The sequence below is a fragment of the Cheilinus undulatus genome, linkage group 6 (assembly GCF_018320785.1).
Source record: "Cheilinus undulatus linkage group 6, ASM1832078v1, whole genome shotgun sequence".
Taxonomy (NCBI): domain Eukaryota; kingdom Metazoa; phylum Chordata; class Actinopteri; order Labriformes; family Labridae; genus Cheilinus; species Cheilinus undulatus.
The window spans coordinates 24,567,980-24,586,538 of NC_054870.1; the positions used below are offsets into that span (position 1 = coordinate 24,567,980).

Genomic DNA, 18,559 nt, shown 5'->3' on the forward strand with positions numbered 1-18,559 from the left:
TCACATCCATCTGGGCAACACCCCATAGATGGTGTTTGAGAAGGGCAGAGCCTTACAAATAAGGATGGGGTCCAGACAAAATTTCTGTCACATTCATTGGAGGCCAATCACAGCAAAACAAAAAACAAACAAACAAACAAACAAACTAACAAACAAACAAAAACATATGGTATAGTAGCCCTGTGCCACTGCTGAGGAGTAAACTATGTAGAGCAAACTCAGCCCATGTCAGTACAGTTGTTCACCATCAGTCGAGCCAGCTGGTAAACTGAACTCTTACCAAAGCCCATAGGAAGAAGAGCTACGGTCTCAATCTCTTTAAATGTTTATTGGTTCAGTCGTTCTTTGATCAGGAAAAAGTGGATCTGCTGATGACAGACAGGGAATCTGGCTAATCCATCGGCTTCTCAGCATTAGCTTAGCATGTTGGACCTTAGGAACAAAATATGACTGAACAAGGAGATGCGATAAAACAAACATGTTTAAAAAGCTCCTCGTTGCAGGTACCCTGGGAAGACTTAACTCCTTATAACTTAATTTTTTATTTTCTAGAGAGATCTAAAAAAAAAAAATTAATAATAATAATAATAATCATCGCTGCACTCAGTTGATCCCAATTTCACTAATTGTGAGACTACTAGCACTAATTGGCTGGACCTCTGTTGAATTAGTTCAGTCACTTTAAAGGGGGTCGATATTCATGCAGTCTTTTATTTTACCTTAGATTTTTTTGTTTAATAAACATTACTTTATAGAAATATGGTTTCACCTTTTTTAATTGCCAAATTATATTCAACATGATAAAAGGGTCAAACATCCAAGGCGGTGAATATTTATAATAGGCACTTTATAATAATGTAACTCCACAAAAGGCTTCTGTACATCATAGAATTTCTTTAAAGATGACAGGACAGTGTATAGCGTAGGAAACTGGGGAGAGATAATGGGAAATGACATGTGGGAGAGAAGCCACAGGCCAGAGCTAACCTGGGCTGCCCACTTGGAAGATCATTTTCCCTCTGTGGGGAGCGACCTAACCACCAGGCCATCTGCCCCCCTGTACATGAACCCTTAGGAACAATTTGTTCCCATAATGTGCCCAATTCTGTTACAATAAACTGCTTAAAACCGGACCAGAGATGTAGATGATGTAGCAGAAAAGCTGTAGTTTATTCAAGAAGACTGCTGGGCCTTTGTTTCTTTACACTCACTGTGAATATAATTCAAAAGTCCCAGAGTGCATCTTGAAATGAGAGAAAAGAATTTCAGATACACTGCTCTGCAGCTTGGAATCTACTGCAGGAGGATTTGGAAGAGCTCGTCTCATTTGTCTTAGAAGATTTAAGGTATATGAGAAAAATGCATCAGGTTGTATGCTTCAAATAATGACTTTCTGCTCTGTGAACGAGAAGTTGACCTGTTTGTAATTTTGTTGTATGTCTCTAATTTATTCCTTTGTGCTGCTGCATGTTTCAGCCAGGACACGTTGTCAGTGTCTTTCTAAATCTCAATAATGAATAATCTTTAATGACTGTAAATAATTTTGAAATAAAACAAATAAGCTGCAGAGTCACATGTGGTTTCACGGTTTTCTCTCATTTTATTAGAGGTGGAAGGTAAGACACACATTTCATTTTAGTTTTCTCACAGACCTGGCCACCCTTTTTCTTTATCTACAAAGTACTTCCTGTTCCTTCTCAAAAAGCAAGAGCTACATCCATCGTACATGTTAGAAACAGTAATTTTAAAAAAACCAAAACAAAATAGAAATAAAAATGTACAACATACACTTGATATATATAATATAATTTTTGCTCTTTTTTTTACAGAGGTAAAAATACTAAGCGTAAAAAATGGGTCTAATTCATTACAGGGAGTTTGTTTCTTTAATTTTTATCGATTTAAATACACAAGGAGATAAAGAGGATGCGTTGAGGCACTTGTAAATGGCTCTGACATGTGAGAACACACTCAACACCAGACGAGACAGAGAAAGAAAACACTCACGCACACAAAAACCCACACGCTGGTTCCTATCTGATTGGCCCCGTCCCTGACACATTAAGGATCTGATTATTCTGGATAGGTGATTTGTGTGTTAGCATATTCAGCTGATCCCTGTAGCTTTGGATCAAGGAGCAGGAGAAGGGAAAGGGATGTGGGTTAAAAACACACACCAAGGACATACAACTAGAACACAGGACAGGATGTATGAAACAGACACAACCAGGGGAGGAAAAAGGACATCCTCAGGCATTCTGCTTTTCAACTACAGTAAGTGACATTTCCTTGGCAAAACAATCAGGGATGGATGTTTGTCTGCACCATTTCAGCTGTTTTTCAGACTTCACGCATTTTTCAAAGGGACCCCACTCAAATCCTGTTTGTTTTATTTAAAAGGTTAATGTGTTCCTGATTGCAACCCTCGCACTGCTGTAAATCAGGATCTAAATTAAAACACACACAGTTGTCAGTTTCATATTGTGCTGTTAGTGCAAAGGGTCTGATTAGTCAGCTGCTGTGTCATTCAAATTGCACAGGTGTTTTTACTTTTCTCCAAAGCAAGAGTTTGTACATTAGTACCATGACCCTGAATAAATATGTTACTGTTCTTAGTTGAGTCAAGCTGTTGTCAAACATCTGATGTTAAACTCTGAGGGTGCAATGATGGACGGAATCTAGCAAGGTGGATAAATATAACAGCAGAATGGAGCACACCAGTGACATATCATTTTGGATATAGTAGGCTGACTGCCCCATTTCACTGAAAAATTAAAGGCTAGGATAAATAGTTTTATATTGGGGAATGCTCAGTTTCTTGCAGAAAATTTACAGAGAGGCACACAGCAAAGAAATTATTAGCTTAGCTTAGCATAACCTGACCAAATGAATATCCTGGCAAGCTTTTAACATAGCCAGTATATCTTATTTTGCATTTCCATCCAACATTCAACAGTAGAAACTCCAGTCTGGCTGCAGACCATTCCTTTTTGACTCTTACAGACCTTTCATCTGAGGTGCTAAAACTTAAGAAATAAAATTGGATTAAACTTCCATTAAGGGATAAGGTAAGAGTTAGGATACCAAAAGTTAAAACCCGACCTGCAAAACCTGAATACAAAACTGTTTAATATAGACGAGTAAACAGTCTGCTTACAGGAAAATAGCTCGTCCCCCATAAAAATGTTCAAGGGTAAACTAGCTGGATAACAGAGTTACATAGCTCAAGCTAGTGTCACAAAGCAGCTACATTATTTACATTGTGTAGTTAATTAGCTTAAGCTATGTTTCAAAGCTCACGTTGCCAAAGCTACCTTAACTATAGATAAAGCTACGTGGCTAAAGCTAAGATCCCAAAGAGGGTATGTAAGCTGAGTAGGTACGTTATCTACAGAGCAATGTTAGCTTAAACTGCATTTGCTAAAGCTCATGTTGCTAAAGTTAACTTCTGTAGTAATGTTAATTACCAAGCTAGCATAGCTATGTTAGCTTTAGCTAAAGTTAGTCAAGTTTAAGCAACACCTTCATTCTGTACTATTTCTAAAATGGGTCTGTACATAATTCAATCTCAGATTAGACCTCTTACATGTTTTTTCAGTTTCATTCATGAAGTGTTGCTTAGTCTGTGATGTTTGCAATGTGGTTATTTCTTGAATGTAACTGCCAGACTTTGTTCATGAATAATGTTGAATTTGAAAAAAAAAAAAACAGCTAAAACTGAAAATAAGTTGTTACAGAAAATTATGGGATGTCCATTCTGAGATATACGGCATCTCAGATGAATGGTCTGAGTGGCTGTCCTAGACATGCAGCCAGAACCTGTCAGAGGGTCCAAGAAGTAACTGTACCCATCCAGCATATATCCTCATGTACAACTAGAACTTTAATTTTAACAATTTGGTGTTGCACTCAGACAACACAAACTATATGTTACATGATTTGTCAATGAGGTTTAGAGGTGCTGGTACATAGATTTCATAAATCCTAACACACCAAGGTTGTCTTTGCTATGCTAGGCTAACCACCAGAGGTTCTATCATTTGGCAAATGTCAGATTATTCCTTTTAAACTCCAAAATGAAGGCATATATTTCATGAATGCATGTTGAAACATTATGTGTTACTGTGATGACATTGAACACTACAAAGTTTATTCATTTTTGCCTTATTCACAAAAAAAATACAAAAAGTGAATGTTCCATATTAATTTCCCAAAGGACGCCTGTTTCTATGAATTTATATTTTTTTGAGCATAGAATGGAAAATATTCAAAATTTAGTTTATAGACCAGTTTCTTTAAAGCTGTTTTTTTCTGTTCCACATATGTGACTGGTGTGCTCCATTAGAAGGCGGGTCTTGAAGAGCAGAGCTGATTGTATGTCGCAAGAACACTGAAGTCCTTAGTTTTGACACTTCTTTTACTAAAACAGTTTGAACTGACTTTAAATTGCTGAGGCTGATTGCTCTGAGCTTAATTCTTCTCACGCCTTATCATTACAGAGGACATCTTCAGAGGGACGAGGGAGGGTTTGGAACGAGACATTTTAAGGCATAATGGGCTCTAAATTTAAATGGTGTCTCTGATTGATTTATTAGTCCTGGCATGAGCTGACATGGACTGCTGACTGAGGTCTAAGACTGGATGGGTTCCTGGTTTAGGCTAAAGTTTAGGCACTGTTTGAAAGAACATGAAAGGAGCAAGGAGACGGGTGCTAGAGTATCTAAGTATGACTTGAAGCACCGTCTCGTTCAGTGAGAAAATCACAAGCCAGCACCCTTTTGCTGGTAGATAAGTTCAGAGAGGAAATAAATAGGATAAAACACAAATCTTTGGATATTAGATTAAGATGAGTACCACGTTTGTTTCAGTGAACAAAGGATGTTGATGTAGGAGCTATGCAAACTATATACACAAGCTTTTCTAGAAGCTGCACAAAAGACAACAAAAGGCCTCTGCGCACTTTGTAAGCATGCACATACAGTACATCCCATACGCACACACGCACACTCACACTCACACATTCAAACGCAAAGAGGTGTAGTGTCTGATTTCTTTTGTCGCTGGAGTCGAGCTGATATCGGAAGAGAATATAAACAATACGGCCACGCATACATCAGAGGAGAGAAAAAAATAGAACAAAGGAACAATTCAAGTTCTTTGACGCCAAGTCAGTGTACAAAGTATAAAGTACCTGCATATGTGATACATGACATATAGGTCAGCTATAAAAAAGGCCCCCTGAAAAGAGTGCTCTCTCACTATAAACAGAGCATGAAATGGCCACGTGGAGAGCGGAGAGAACTGTCTGCCGTGAGGGGGAGCTTATCTTCCCAGGCTGTTCAGAAAATGCACCAACTGTTTTTTTTTTTTGGCTTATTTCAGTGTCTGGAATTTGTAGAGAAACCCAGAGAAACCAAGGCAAAAGAGCGAGCAGCCGTGACCATGTGTCCCCTCTGTGTATTTCCCCTTCCTTCCCTTTCCCTGTGCTTGCGTTGGGTTTTAGCTTTTCATCGTTTCCTCTCCAAGGTTTATTTCTGAGGGCAGCTGCTCAGCTCAGGGCCTTGTGTCGGCCCCCACAGCAGCCGCACCTGAGCCCCGCCCGGTGGCAAGCATGGAGAGGTGGGTAGAGGCATAGGCAGGGTGCCACCAAAGACAAGCCCAGCAGAGCTAACCAGCGAGAGCCCAGTCGACCTCCCCCACTGCCCTCACCCCCGTCACATGAGCAGGGGTCCAAGTAGTCCCCCTCTGGATCAGACATGCAGTGGTAGAGCATCGTGTCTGCTAGCCACATGCAGCTGACTCTCCGGATGCACACCTGCACAGGGTCCGGCGCATCCTGGCACCGGCCTCTTCGGTTCTCAGAGACGTAAAAGGCTTCTCCACAATGCTCACACTGAGCGCGCTCCATCCCGTCCTCCTTACGTCCCTTGCTGCCATTGGTGGATGGTGAGGAGTTTGGGAGAAAGGAGCGGGGCTGGCTGGAGACCACAGAGGAGAAGCCTTGGCGATATGAGCCGCCATGGCCCTTAATGGCCATTAAGGGTCCAAGGGAGGGGTCAGAGTCTGAAGGCGACAGGGACGGTGCCAAGGGGTAGGTGTAGTCATGCTTCTGTGCATCTGTCTTGGCAAAGTGGACGTAGGACTCGTTGTCGTCCATTTGGATGAACTTGTCCCGCACAGTGGCATGGCGGTAGTCCTCGTAACCCGTGAGCCAGGGCCGATCCGAATGGCGGACATGATGGTGCTCTGTGGTTCGCTCCCAGCTACGCTCTCGAGGGTTGATACGCACTATTTCCTCATTCTCCAAGAAAGTGACATGACGAGGAAGCCGGGACGAGGGCTGAGGAGAGACAGAGAAACTCAAACACTGCTGGCAAACCCACACCGCAGCGCAACGGTGATGAATATGATTCAAGAAAAATAATTTCTTGGTGATATAAATGCACATTCTCAGTCTCACCTGGTCCAGCAAGTAGTGGTCCGACAGCCGACAGGGGTCATGGAGGTCATGGCGATGTGTCAGCACGAATTTGTGTCTCTGTGGGAGGGGGGAGGACTCGAGCGGCTGCAGAGAGCTCTCCAGTTTCTGGGAGGAGTTGGACGAGCTGTCTGTAGTGTTCTGAAGGGACAAACAAACACAGGATGCGGACTGAGTGCAGCTCTCTGATTGGATACACCAAACAGTGTGTGACAAGGACATGATTGGACAAACAAAAACAGGAAGCTGCAGCACAGCTCTGATTGAGAAAACAGGAAGTGCGAGCTCTGTTGTTCTAGGCACTTGATCCACATTTTGGGTCACTGTTTATGTGAATTACGGGTATCAACAACATCTCCAACAACATACACAATTAAGATGTACAGAAATCCTCAGACTACATTAGTGAACAACATATTGATCTCTTGGTGATTTATATAATAGGTGCCACTGATTTAATTCTTCTTATACTACTAGTTTACTTCAAGTTAAGTTGACCCAAAGAATTTTAAATATCCAACTTAGCACTTATTAGGTGCTTTTAGTTGCCAAAAGCCCTATTTACACTGTCATTTCAAGGCATGAAATCTATGGGCTTGTGATGTTGCACCTCCACCTTAAATGGGGAGAAAACTGACTCCCCTTGCAACATTACCCCACTGTAGAATCAATATGAATGAAGAGGCTGTAATGACCATGGTTTCCTGACAGGAGCATAAAGTGTGACTACTGCCACTACAAAGACAAGAAAAGCTACAACATCTAAAATAGATTACTGATGAAATGCACTTAAAGCAGATGCGTTTAGAAAGGAAGGTTGTCATTATTTGTGTACTTAGGGCAGGTCCAGCTGCAGCATCTGTCTGCATAGATTATGAGATGCCTCTGCATTGATGCAGAATCGTCTGCATCACGATGCATCATGGAAATGATTATTTTTAAAAAACACTACTTGAAGGGGATGAATATTTATGCTATCACTTATTTTACTTTACATATCTTATTCTAATTGACATGACTTTGCAGAAATCTGTTTTCACTTTGATATTAAAGAGGAATTTTTGCATTTTTTTTCCATTAAAAAGGCAAATTGTATCATCCATGATAGGTTTATAAAATCAGTGAAAGGGTAAAACTCCCAAGGGGTTGAATACTTTTTATAGGCACTGTATTTGTTATGTGTCTATGCTAGTTATTTCTCTGGTTATTTTAACAGTGCGATTAAAAGAACAAGCCTGTCTTAAAATAATTTGTTTCAGCTCACAACAAACAAAAAAAAAGCTATCAAATAAAACAGAAAAAACACAGCTGAAGAAGAGAAAGTTTTGTGGTTTTAGTTACTCAACAATGACTCAAGTGATAAATCTGTGGTCCTAAATATTGGGCAATTCTGACTAAACTTTGATTCTAAATCTATGCGCTCTGAACTAAAGACAAGCACAGGTCAAATAAATATCACCGTAATCGTTGACAGCCACCTTAAGAAGGATCCTTATTTTTGATATAAAGGTTACGCAACTTCATTTCAGGAAACCAACAGTCTGCACACACATCACCTTTTCTTGGCCCCTCCCTGTCCTCCTCTTCACTAGTATCCCCCCTCAAACAATCGTGTCTCCTTTCCCTCTATCTCCCTTTTGTACAAATTCCATCTTTCCTCCTCTCTTTTTCACCACTCCGTCTGTTTGTGTGTGTATTTGAACAGTATCCTGTCCTCTTTCTGCTGAAGGCTGTCAGGGCTTCACTCCAACTCAAACATTGGCCAGACTGCAGACAGTCAGGCCGCTTCTGTGTAGCACTCAGACTCATGGGTTTCAGTCAGGCACAATGGGGACAGCCTCAGCGTACCAGCTGATGGGCATGTTTGGAAAACTCCAGTCTCATCCTGGTGAAGTGCTGCATGCTTCAGTAAATAAAAATGGTGCAGGTGTTTATGTGTGAAATTAACTTATTTTATCTATTGGAAGGTCTGAGGTTGGTGATTTTGGACTGTTTTTCCTACAGCATGCAGAGATGCCCATTAGCAGATTAAAAAAATCCAATAAAACTAAAAAGGCTGTATAAACACTGCCTTTTGGCTATTTTTCACATTAGCAAGGAAGAGATCTAGGAATAGGGCTCAATAATGCTGCAAGAAGTTCTCATGATTCATTACATTGCAAAAAAATAAACACCATACAAGCACACAAAAGATGATTCAAGTTTGATTCAACCTAATTAAACATCTCATTGCTCTTTAACTGCAGTCCACATTGATGCTTGTGGCTCTTTCGGCCCATAGTTTTCAGCTGGTGCGTTGGGACACAAAAATGGATCACAAAGCCTTTTTTCAGTGGACAAGTGCTTAGGAATGAGAAAAGCTGGGACAAAAAGTTGATGTTGCGCAGTTACTAGGCACCTTCTCTCCATCAAAGGGCAATCCTACTGCTTCAGCATACCAAGACATTTTGGACGATGCTATGCTCCCAACTTTGTGGCAACAGTTTCGGGAAGGCCCTTTTCTATTCCAGCATGACTGCGCCTCAGTGCACAAAGCAAAGACTATTAAGACATGGTTTGATGAGTTCCGTGTGAAAGAACCAGAGTGGCCTGCAGAGCCTGTCCCCTGACCTCAACCCCATGGAGGACCTATGGGGTGAACTGGAGCAGATTGTGAACCAGGCCTTTTCGTCCAATATCAGTGCCTGACCTCATGAATGCTTAACAGAATGAATGGGCACAAAACCCCACAGAAACACTGCAATGTGGAAAGCCCTCAAAGAAGAGTGGAGGCTGTTATAGCTGTAAAAGAGGGGGCAATATGTTAAAGTACATGTATTTGAATATGTCATTACAGTCCCCGTTGGTGTAATGGTTGGATAGTGTACATCTGAATTGGAATCAGCTGAAGCACTTAAATAAACTTACATAAATGTTTAGCCACATGATGAACCTTGATGGAAATGTTTTGGGATCATCAAAGTTGGTCGAGTTTCCTAATAGAAGAATTAATGTGTTGGATTAGCAATGGAGCGCTTTCCCTCAGCAGAAACTTCGAACCCCATAGCTGTGCTACAGGAAATGTTTGGGGATCATAAAAGCCCGGAGGAGTCATCATCTGGGAACCATGAATGTCTCCACACAGTTCTGAATCAATCCAGATGTTGAGTTATTATTTAAGATAAGAGAAGACATCGACCTCCTTGTGTAGTTAAGAGAAAAAGTTGTTAGAAGTCAGTGGGGATCATCCTCTTAGGACCATGGCTGACCCACTGACACTACCTCTCGGTAAACTGCTCTGCACAAATTTAACCTTTAGATACCTCACAAAACTTTATATTTGCAATGCAAACATGAGTCATTGTCAGATAACATTTCACCCTTGAAATCCTAAAAAACTCCTGCCCCAACTTTATAAAACTGTTAACCCAGTGTGTCAAAACTTGGTATCCTGCTAGCCTAAAAACAACGCTACGAATGATATGACCCAGATCTGCTGTCTGTCTGTCTGTCTGCTGGAGCTATCCCTGATATATCCTACTCCCCACATGGATACCGCCATGCTGAGAATTTCCCCCAGCTTTCTTACAAAGCCCTCAGAGCAGCCAGCCAAAAATAACATAACATGCTGCCTCCACTCCAGTCCCCGCCCCACTGGAGAAGACATTACCAGGGGGAGGGAGGGGCTGATACGGTCCAACTCTGGCCTCCATGGCTGCAACTAATTCAAAACACAGACCAGACTTTCTGCTGAAAGCTCAAACTACACCAGGACGCAGAGACAGAGAGGAGTCGAGGGGCTGAGTTTATATTTCTGGACATCCTCTCCTATATATTCTGTCTCAAGGCTGCAGCGAGGGCATTTGAAGTTATTTTCTGACACAAAACATGTCCCGACTCAAAGCTCGGGAGGATTCATCCTTCAACAGGGCTGTCCCGCTCTCCTGGGATGAGCCCAGAATTGCTTCAATAGCTTTTTACTCCCTCTGTTGTGAATGGGCCAAAATAGAGACAGGGAGAGAGACGTGCTGACACGGGGAGCAGAGGAAGGGCTGGGTTAAGTTTAGGTTTGGCAAATGAGAAATAATTTAGGTAAGCATGTCCATCCTTGCCCCCCTGCTTGCCTTGCTAACTCTACTGCCACTGCTAACTTTAGGAGAGGTCATAAGCACAGTCCATGAGGATCATAAGCATATATAAAAAGATCTCAAACACTACACTGGAAATCTTGGCATTGTGTTGATTGCATGGCCATTAGTTACTGCTATCAAATGTTATTAAGCATGTTAAAACAGTGGTGGAGACTGTTACACAGTAGGCATGACTCACAACCTGGGGAAGCTAAGGTTTCTGTAGTTTTCAGGAAAGAACATGTGTGTTGCCTTGGGTTTGGAAAGCAGATTAAAATGGCAAGAGATTACAGCCAATACATTTACATGCACAGGTCATGCTACAGTTACAGCTCTAGACTACTCTCCTTGTCTAAGTATAAAAGCACTTGGGGAGAAGTGATTGATGGATGTATGTATTTCTGACTGTTACAGCAAATGGCAATATGCTTCTTTTCATGTAGTTACTCTATGACCTTCTGGTTGGCCTATTATTAGAGCTGGGCACATGTCTATTTATCCATTTATCATTACTTATTGTCGTTACTTTTTTAAATGGATTTTTAATGTGGACATTAATTTCGAAAACATTATTGAACCCTTAACATCCATTAAATTGAGTAGTGAGTCTAATACACCAGTCTTCCCTGGGTGCTTCTATAGTGAAATACCATCTTACCCTAAGACCCTGTGGCTGAGGCTCCTCTGTGCAGTGCTGCTGGCCCTGACAGGGAGTTTAGCATACTGCTTTCGAGGGATAGGGTTAGCCATCTAACTTCATTTTTCCTGCAAGATGTTTAAGCTCCGAAATGTTCAGCCACTCACACCAGTGAGGTTTAAGAAATGAAAGTGACTGCATTACATTGTCGAGAGCAACAAGTTTGGAAATATTTCACTGCAGCACCCAGGTTGACATTGGTTCATTATTTCGCTAGCTACGTTTTGGTGTCGCTGTTCCTCATGTGCACAATGTGAAGGCTATCTGTGTACACTCTGCTGTGTGTAACGTGTGCCATCTAGTTGCAATAATGGTACTTTTTGTTGTATATCTGCTGACTAGTCTGATGTAACAAAGTCTGGACAACATCACAGACTAGAAAGGTTTAAAAAAAGTGATGGCCTGGTCTGGACTTTTGAGCTTTTCAGTTTGTTCTGAACTTAAATGACAGGTATGAAGCCTCTGAAACCATTATATCAAGGGCAGGAAATTACATCATAAAAACCAGAAATATATACATACAAGCCCCACATCACATAGGTTTGTCATGTTTAGTCTTTAAGTCTGTTTGCCATAATTACAGCGTAAATCCACAACTAACCAAACCAAACCAAATGTATACAATGTAACAAAAACAGGAACCTTGTCTGGATTGCTGGTGTGAAAACACCCTTTTGTCACTAGTCATGACATAAAATGTTGTTTTCTTCCCAGCTTTCCTCCACATATTTATGCTGTTCAACTCATGATTTAAAACCTATCATGGGAACTGTAAAGTATACTTGCTAGACTAAACCAATCCCTGGTTGCATTATCTAGATGTGTTGGTCAGACTTTGAAAGATTCTTTGTACAATTTCAGTTGGTCCAACATGTTTACATGTATTTTAAAAGTCCAGTTTCTGACAGATTAACAAAATAAATGGCCTGTTTTAATATCATGTAAATGTACTGAGGGAATCTATATGTTAATGCTACTACTTTTTCCAAAGCTGTGTAATTTCTCTTTTTTCCCCACAATTACAATGCATTTTAATAATTGCATGAATCCAAAGCTTCCTTTGAAAGTGCTTAGACATGCCTTTTGGACACATAAATAAGGACTTTGTCTGAGCTTGAACACAAAAGCAAAGACTTTGGGCTAAATTTGGGTTGCATTTACACAAATTGGATTTTTTGTAATGAAGTTTTTTTTTTTATAAATCTTTGGGGGTGTTACAGTTTTAAAGCAGACATTACTCTGAAGAAATTATTTTTCTAGTCAACTATTGTTGTTGATTTTTCTTGGTGTGGCAAAGCAATATGAACTCCTGTGGTGTTGGGTCAAAACCTTCTAGCTTCAACAGTGTTTATTCATTCCCTACATTTCAGGGAAGGAAAAATACACTATACTTCTCAAATAATTGAAAACTGAATAGTCATAGCCAGCATTTTTTGACACTTTTCTTGCTTTAACACTTGGTAAAAATCACCGACAGATTTAAAGGGCGACCAATGACACTGATTTTTGGATATAAAATTGAAAACATGAAAAAATGAGATACAAGGTTTTGGCCCAATGCCAGTGATAAAATAACATTTTTGCATAATCTGTTTGAATAGCAAGCTATTGTTTTTTGCAGTATGCTTAGTTTATCTGGAGCTGAAAGTGGAATACAAGCAAGCAGCTTAGTCTTATTTTGATCAACATGACAGCTTTTAAAGCAACAACAATGAACTGTCTCCTATTTTGTGCTCTGGCTGCGTCCACTTTCCTAAAAATCTAGTGCTCCATATTCATGGATATCTCCACCCTCTAACAGAGCTGTAGCCTCCCTCCACGCCTCCTCATGTGTTTGTATGTGTCTCTGCGGTGGCTGTACACTCCCAGCAGAGCACCTATTAGTCTTGGCGCTTACAGACAGCTTGAGTCAAAGATGAACCACGAGGCACTTCCTCTCGTAAATCACCGACCTTGCACTAAGCTGGGAAACAGCTGCTAGCTGCTAGTTTGGTGGCGACTCTCTTTTTTTCAACTGGAAGGGTGGGAAGGGAGGGTGGGGGTCACCAGGAGAGAGCAAGGTGGTGGGATACAGGAAGTGGCCTTGTGACCCTGCCTGCTGCTCCTGGTGTCAGGTTATTGGGTGGGGGAAGGGGGTTCCTTCATGGTAACTTAAGGTAGAGAGGCCCTGACACACAAACACACACTTCATGTACTGTGGCTGGTTTCCATGACAAAGAGAGGAGTTAAAGTCTACTACAAGGACAGAAAAAGTTTTGAAATTTCTGAATTTAGACTTCTTGGGAGTAAAAATGAGCAGTTCCATAGTGCGAACCAGAACCATTTAGTTTAAGATAGGATTAATTTAATTTGTTCCCACTTCCCAATTGGGGAAATTCAACTTTAAACAGTGGGCATCAAGTGTTGGAAAGCCATTGGGAATCAAGGATGTTTGAGATACTGGTAAAAACAGAATGCTTTGATAACAGGATGTGTACTATAGCTTCTCTGTAGTTGCAAAGCTCTTAATGGTCAGGCACCATCACTTATAGCTTATAAAGCTTATAAAGCTTATAAAGCTTATAAAGCCTCCTTGGCCTGCTTATGGTACCTTCAGTGTCTTCTTGGCCCAGTCCACACGGAAACAAATTCAGGTGTATGCACCAAAGGTTTTTGTCGCGATACTTTTTGAAAACGGGTCCCAGAGTGAATAAATCTGTAAACGACTACCGTTTCGTCTCTGTGTGGACAGCTATCTGCATCTTTCTCGGAACGGATTATGTCACACACAGCGTAGCTCTCTTGCGACGCCTCCGCGGGTCCGACCAAAACAACACTGTTGAATACAGGGTTGTGTTCGTGCTGCAGAAGCTACTGAGCTTGTTATGGCTTTTATAACAAAATCTTATGCTCCTTTACCACCACCGGGAATCGCATACACCAGATGTTAAATCCAATGCGGAGAACAACCAGAAGGGCAACTAGAAGAAAGCTTGTGTCAGTGTGCTGTGATCTTCTTCTCTCGTTTGGGGAATGTTCATGGCAGCAGTTCCATCCTTACACGGATATTTCCTGAAACGATTCCGTCTTCACGGAAAACTTTTTCAAAACAAAATGGCAATATATCGTTTTCGTCTCCGTGTGGATGGGGCTTAAAGTAATACAGGAGATGGAGCCTTCAGTTATCAGGCTTTTCTCCTTTGGGATCATCTACCAGTCGGAGACACCCTCTCGACCTTTAAGGGTGGGCTTCACTTGTTGATAAAATGCACAGTTAAGGCTGGGTCAGTCATGCTATAGACAGTGCCCACCCTCGTTTTCAGTTGTGCTAGTTCCAGAAGTAAAATTCATCATCCAAATGCCCCATGGACATTTCACAAAATCCATATTACAATGCTTTTAATGCATGAACCAAGCTATCTAGCTACCTGAGTAATCATGACTATATAACATTTAACGCAGCACAAAAATGGCATTCAAAAACTCTTTGAAAAAGCAAACATACAAGACTGTGTACGTATTTATTTACAAGGAGCAAGGAACTACATAGCCCTATTGACCTTTTGCATCTGATAATACACGTCTGTTCCATCATGCCCAACCCCTGCCTGGACGGCAAAAGGGACATGTTACTCACTGAATGCTGGTGTTAAAATGAATAGCTGTGTTGACAAATTACCTGTTATACTTTGTGTAGTGCACGTTTTGTACACAGAAAGTTTAGAAAAGTTTAGAAAAATGTCAGAATCAGATGCCTGCAAATTGTTAAATAATGCATAAAACAGCCTTTTCCATATTAACAACTCATTTGTAGCAGAGGCAATGAATAGGTTAATGCTTACGGAAGCAAACGCTAGTATTGTAGCTTAAAAAGTGAGCTCATTTACATGAGGCTTTCAACCGAATCAGATGTAGAAAATGAAAAGAGTACTTGCTAATAAGACTTAGTGTTGAACTGCCTTCTACGTTAGGTGTCTTAGATGACATTCGATATGAACTCCAAATAAAGACTGAAGACTTATGAATGAAGAAAGAAGACTGAATATTCAGAACAGCAATAGAAATCCTGATTACTTTCACAGAATTTGTATACGTAATGCGGTGGGCTTCTGGCAACCAGTCATAGTGGAAGTCCTATTATTTGCTTGCGATTTAGCATGAAGGAAATACAGATGACACGGAATGCAAAAGACTGTGTGATGATTATTAAGTACTTTATCAACCTTTCTAAAAAATACTTTATTCTGTGAGTACAGATAGCAATGCAGTATAAGAGATTTACACTCCACTCAGACTCCTTCTGGCTAGCTGAAGTTGCTAGTTAGGCTCAATTAAAAGGACGAGCACAAGCCAAAAGCCAAGAGCTGTAAAATACTTAAAATTTGAACCTTTGCTCATTAAGTATAATCAATCATTAGAGAATAGCACATCTTTAGGAGCAGCGTGGATTTTCCACACATTTACTGCACAAAAAACCTTTCTGAAAACACCACACAGGCAGCACTGATCAGATTATTTTTCCAGATATGTGGTAAGAATGAAATCTGATCCTGTTTGTCTGGTTTTGTGGATGGTTTGTGAATTTGTCTTTCAAAATCCCTGGATCATGCAAAATTGCCTCACTGGTATTGAAGCAACCAAACAATACAACCATGTAGCCCACAAAGGTTAGTCCCAATAGATTTCCTAGAATACGACTGTTGGTGGAAGGTTTGAATGCATGAATTGAACCTTAAAATAACAGCCTGGTACCACCTACTGTGCCTCCAATCTAAATAAATCTGATACTGGGAGACATTGGGATATGTCTGATTTTATTTAAATGCTTTTTGATGCATAGGAGCATCAATTTGGATACCATGCAGTCGTGCTTCTTTGGGGGAATGGGGGAGTAGGTTTTTACTGTATAACAATTACATAAAAGGTTTTAAAACTGGAGGGAAAGTGAAACATCTGCACCAACAGGGTTTTTATTCTCCATAAAACAAATTAACTGACCTAACCTGGTGTGATAAGAACTGTATGTTGAGACACTGAACAGAAAATGAGTGACTCTGTTGAACATTTTATCTCACAGAAAAGGCATCTTCAATTCTGATGTGCATGAGGAAAACATGAATGCTTACTGTAAAGACGTCGTCATCACCCAGTTCCCCTTCATTCTGGAGTGCTGTAGAGGAGGTGGTGGAGCCTGCACAAAAGCAACGGAAACATCCTTCAAATTGAAATATATATACTCTTTAAAGGAAGCTGTCTCCTTGAGGATAAGCCTCCAGATGGACTTCATAAGAGTTTTTAAGAAAGACGGGTTGATACTAGAATGACACAAGTAGCATTTTCAGTTTTAGTCTTGAATCGCTTCTGGTCTGATTTAAAATCAGTCATGTGCAAAAAAGTGAGTAGTGTAGTCAACTTGACAACAGTTATAACAGTGCAGTGCACCTTCAGAAAGGTCCTCGTTGGCTTTTTGAACCCCTCTGTAAAATGCTCTTGCATCAGCTGGACTCGTAAAGGTCAGGCCACACTTTCTGTCCCCCACCATCCAATGGTGAAATGTGGGCGTTGCTTTGATGTACCTGATGTCCTTCCTCAACGGACAGTCCAGGATCACCTGTTAACACATCATATGTATCATAACTTTTCCTAAAATTAATGGTGTGTTCTGAAATGTTTGTTTGTGCATGTTTCTGAGTTTTACCTGCTTGTCCCGCAGCCGTTCACCCCTGATAAGAAACTGAGAGCTGCTGGAGGCCGGCACGGGGGCCAGCTCTGAAGGCATAAGGCGGCACACGCCGACCTTGCTCAGAGCTCCGCTGTCTTGTGCCAGCCAGCCGCCGCTCGAGTCGTCCCGTGTCATCACCACTGCTTTCACACGCACGATGTAGCTGTCACTGCAGAGAGAAAGAAATAGAGAGATTAAGGACTATTAAAATAAACCTTATATATGATTTAACAAATCTCACTGGAGTGCTGGAAGAGTTTTAAAATTACACATAAAGAGATTAAAATTGTTACCAGGGCCACTCATAAGGGGGAAGAGGGGAGCTTTATGGGGACCTGTGAGAAGGGGGACCCTTGGAGGTCAGCAAAATCATGGTCAATTATAGAGTAAAGCTTTAATAACCATTTTCTACTTTTAACCAGGATGCCAGAACATAAAATAGAAAAAACTGAGATAACTTCAGGGGGAAAAATATTTCACCAAAAATAGGCTGATATTGGGCAAAAAAATTTGCATAGAAGAAAGTGGAAAAGAAAATAGGGAAAAAGGGATAAAAGAGGCAAAAACAGTAATAAAAAACAGGCTAGTTTGGAACAAAAATGGTTGAAAATGGGCTAAATAAGCAAAACTGAAAAAGTTGTGAAATGTGATTAAATAAAAGGGGACAATGGATGGCAAATAAATGGCAAAAATTGGATAAAAGTTGCAAGAAGAAGTTGCAAAAACGGGATAAAAGTGGGAAAAAAAGTGGAAAAAATGGCTTAAAAGTGGCAAAAAATGGGTGGCGAATGTGTTGAAAAGTGGTCAAAAAGTTGTATGACTCAACATTGGACTGTATAATTGTTTGATACACTTTTCAGCTCCAAAATAAGGTAACTGTAAGCCAGGATGCTAGCACCAATGCTACTTACCCAGCACATGTGGAATTGTTGCTATCAATAAATCACAACTGGGGAGGGCAACATTAGGGGGGAAACAATTTCACAGAAATGGGCAGGAAGAGGCCAAAATGGTTTAAAGGTGGCAAAACATGGCCAAAAGTTGCAAAAAGGGCTAAAGTAGCAAAATAAAAAAAGTTGGAAAAAAATGTGATGAAAGTCACTGAAAAAGGTGAAAATCGGTTAAGATTGGCAAAACAGTGGTGAAAATCGGTGGAGGGTGAAAAGGGGTTAAAAAGCACAATTAAACGGTTTCAACATAAGACTCAATAAGAGCTTGACAAACTTTTCAGCTAAAAAAAAAAAGGTTGCTGTTTGCCAGGCTACCACCAATACTACTGACCCAACACACATGCAATGACTTCATACATAAATCACAGCTGAAGAGGGCCGACCCACTGGGTTTTCAGGGGCCCAGTCAATTCTGTGGGCAGGCCTGATACTGTTCAAGATGTAACATTTCTTGGGGCAAATCATGGCTATGGAGGTGTTTAATCACACCACTGGCTCAATCAAACCATTGATTTTACTGCAAAATTTATGTTATGAGAAAAAACAATTATAAATGTAAAAGATCTGTGGAATCAGCATGCTCCATTAAGCAACTACAATGATTTCTCTGGACAGCAAACCACC

The 18,559-nt window shown here is 40.8% G+C and overlaps 1 protein-coding gene across 2 annotated transcripts in view; it reads right to left on the reverse strand.

Moving 5' to 3' along the window:
• Positions 1 to 1,580: 1,580 nt before the first annotated feature.
• The window catches only part of LOC121511027 (sprouty-related, EVH1 domain-containing protein 2-like), a 44,127-nt gene continuing 27,148 nt past the window's right edge, over positions 1,581 to 18,559 (reverse strand). For both annotated transcript variants that reach the window (XM_041789506.1, XM_041789505.1), the window contains exons 2-6: positions 16,962 to 17,154; positions 16,706 to 16,874; positions 16,390 to 16,454; positions 6,461 to 6,619; positions 1,581 to 6,340 (exon numbers count right to left, since the gene is read on the reverse strand). In XM_041789506.1, coding sequence (XP_041645440.1) covers positions 5,549 to 6,340; positions 6,461 to 6,619; positions 16,390 to 16,454; positions 16,706 to 16,874; positions 16,962 to 17,120 — 1,344 coding nt within the window. In that variant the 5' untranslated portion in view covers positions 17,121 to 17,154 and the 3' untranslated portion in view covers positions 1,581 to 5,548. The remainder of the gene's footprint in view (positions 6,341 to 6,460; positions 6,620 to 16,389; positions 16,455 to 16,705; positions 16,875 to 16,961; positions 17,155 to 18,559) is intronic.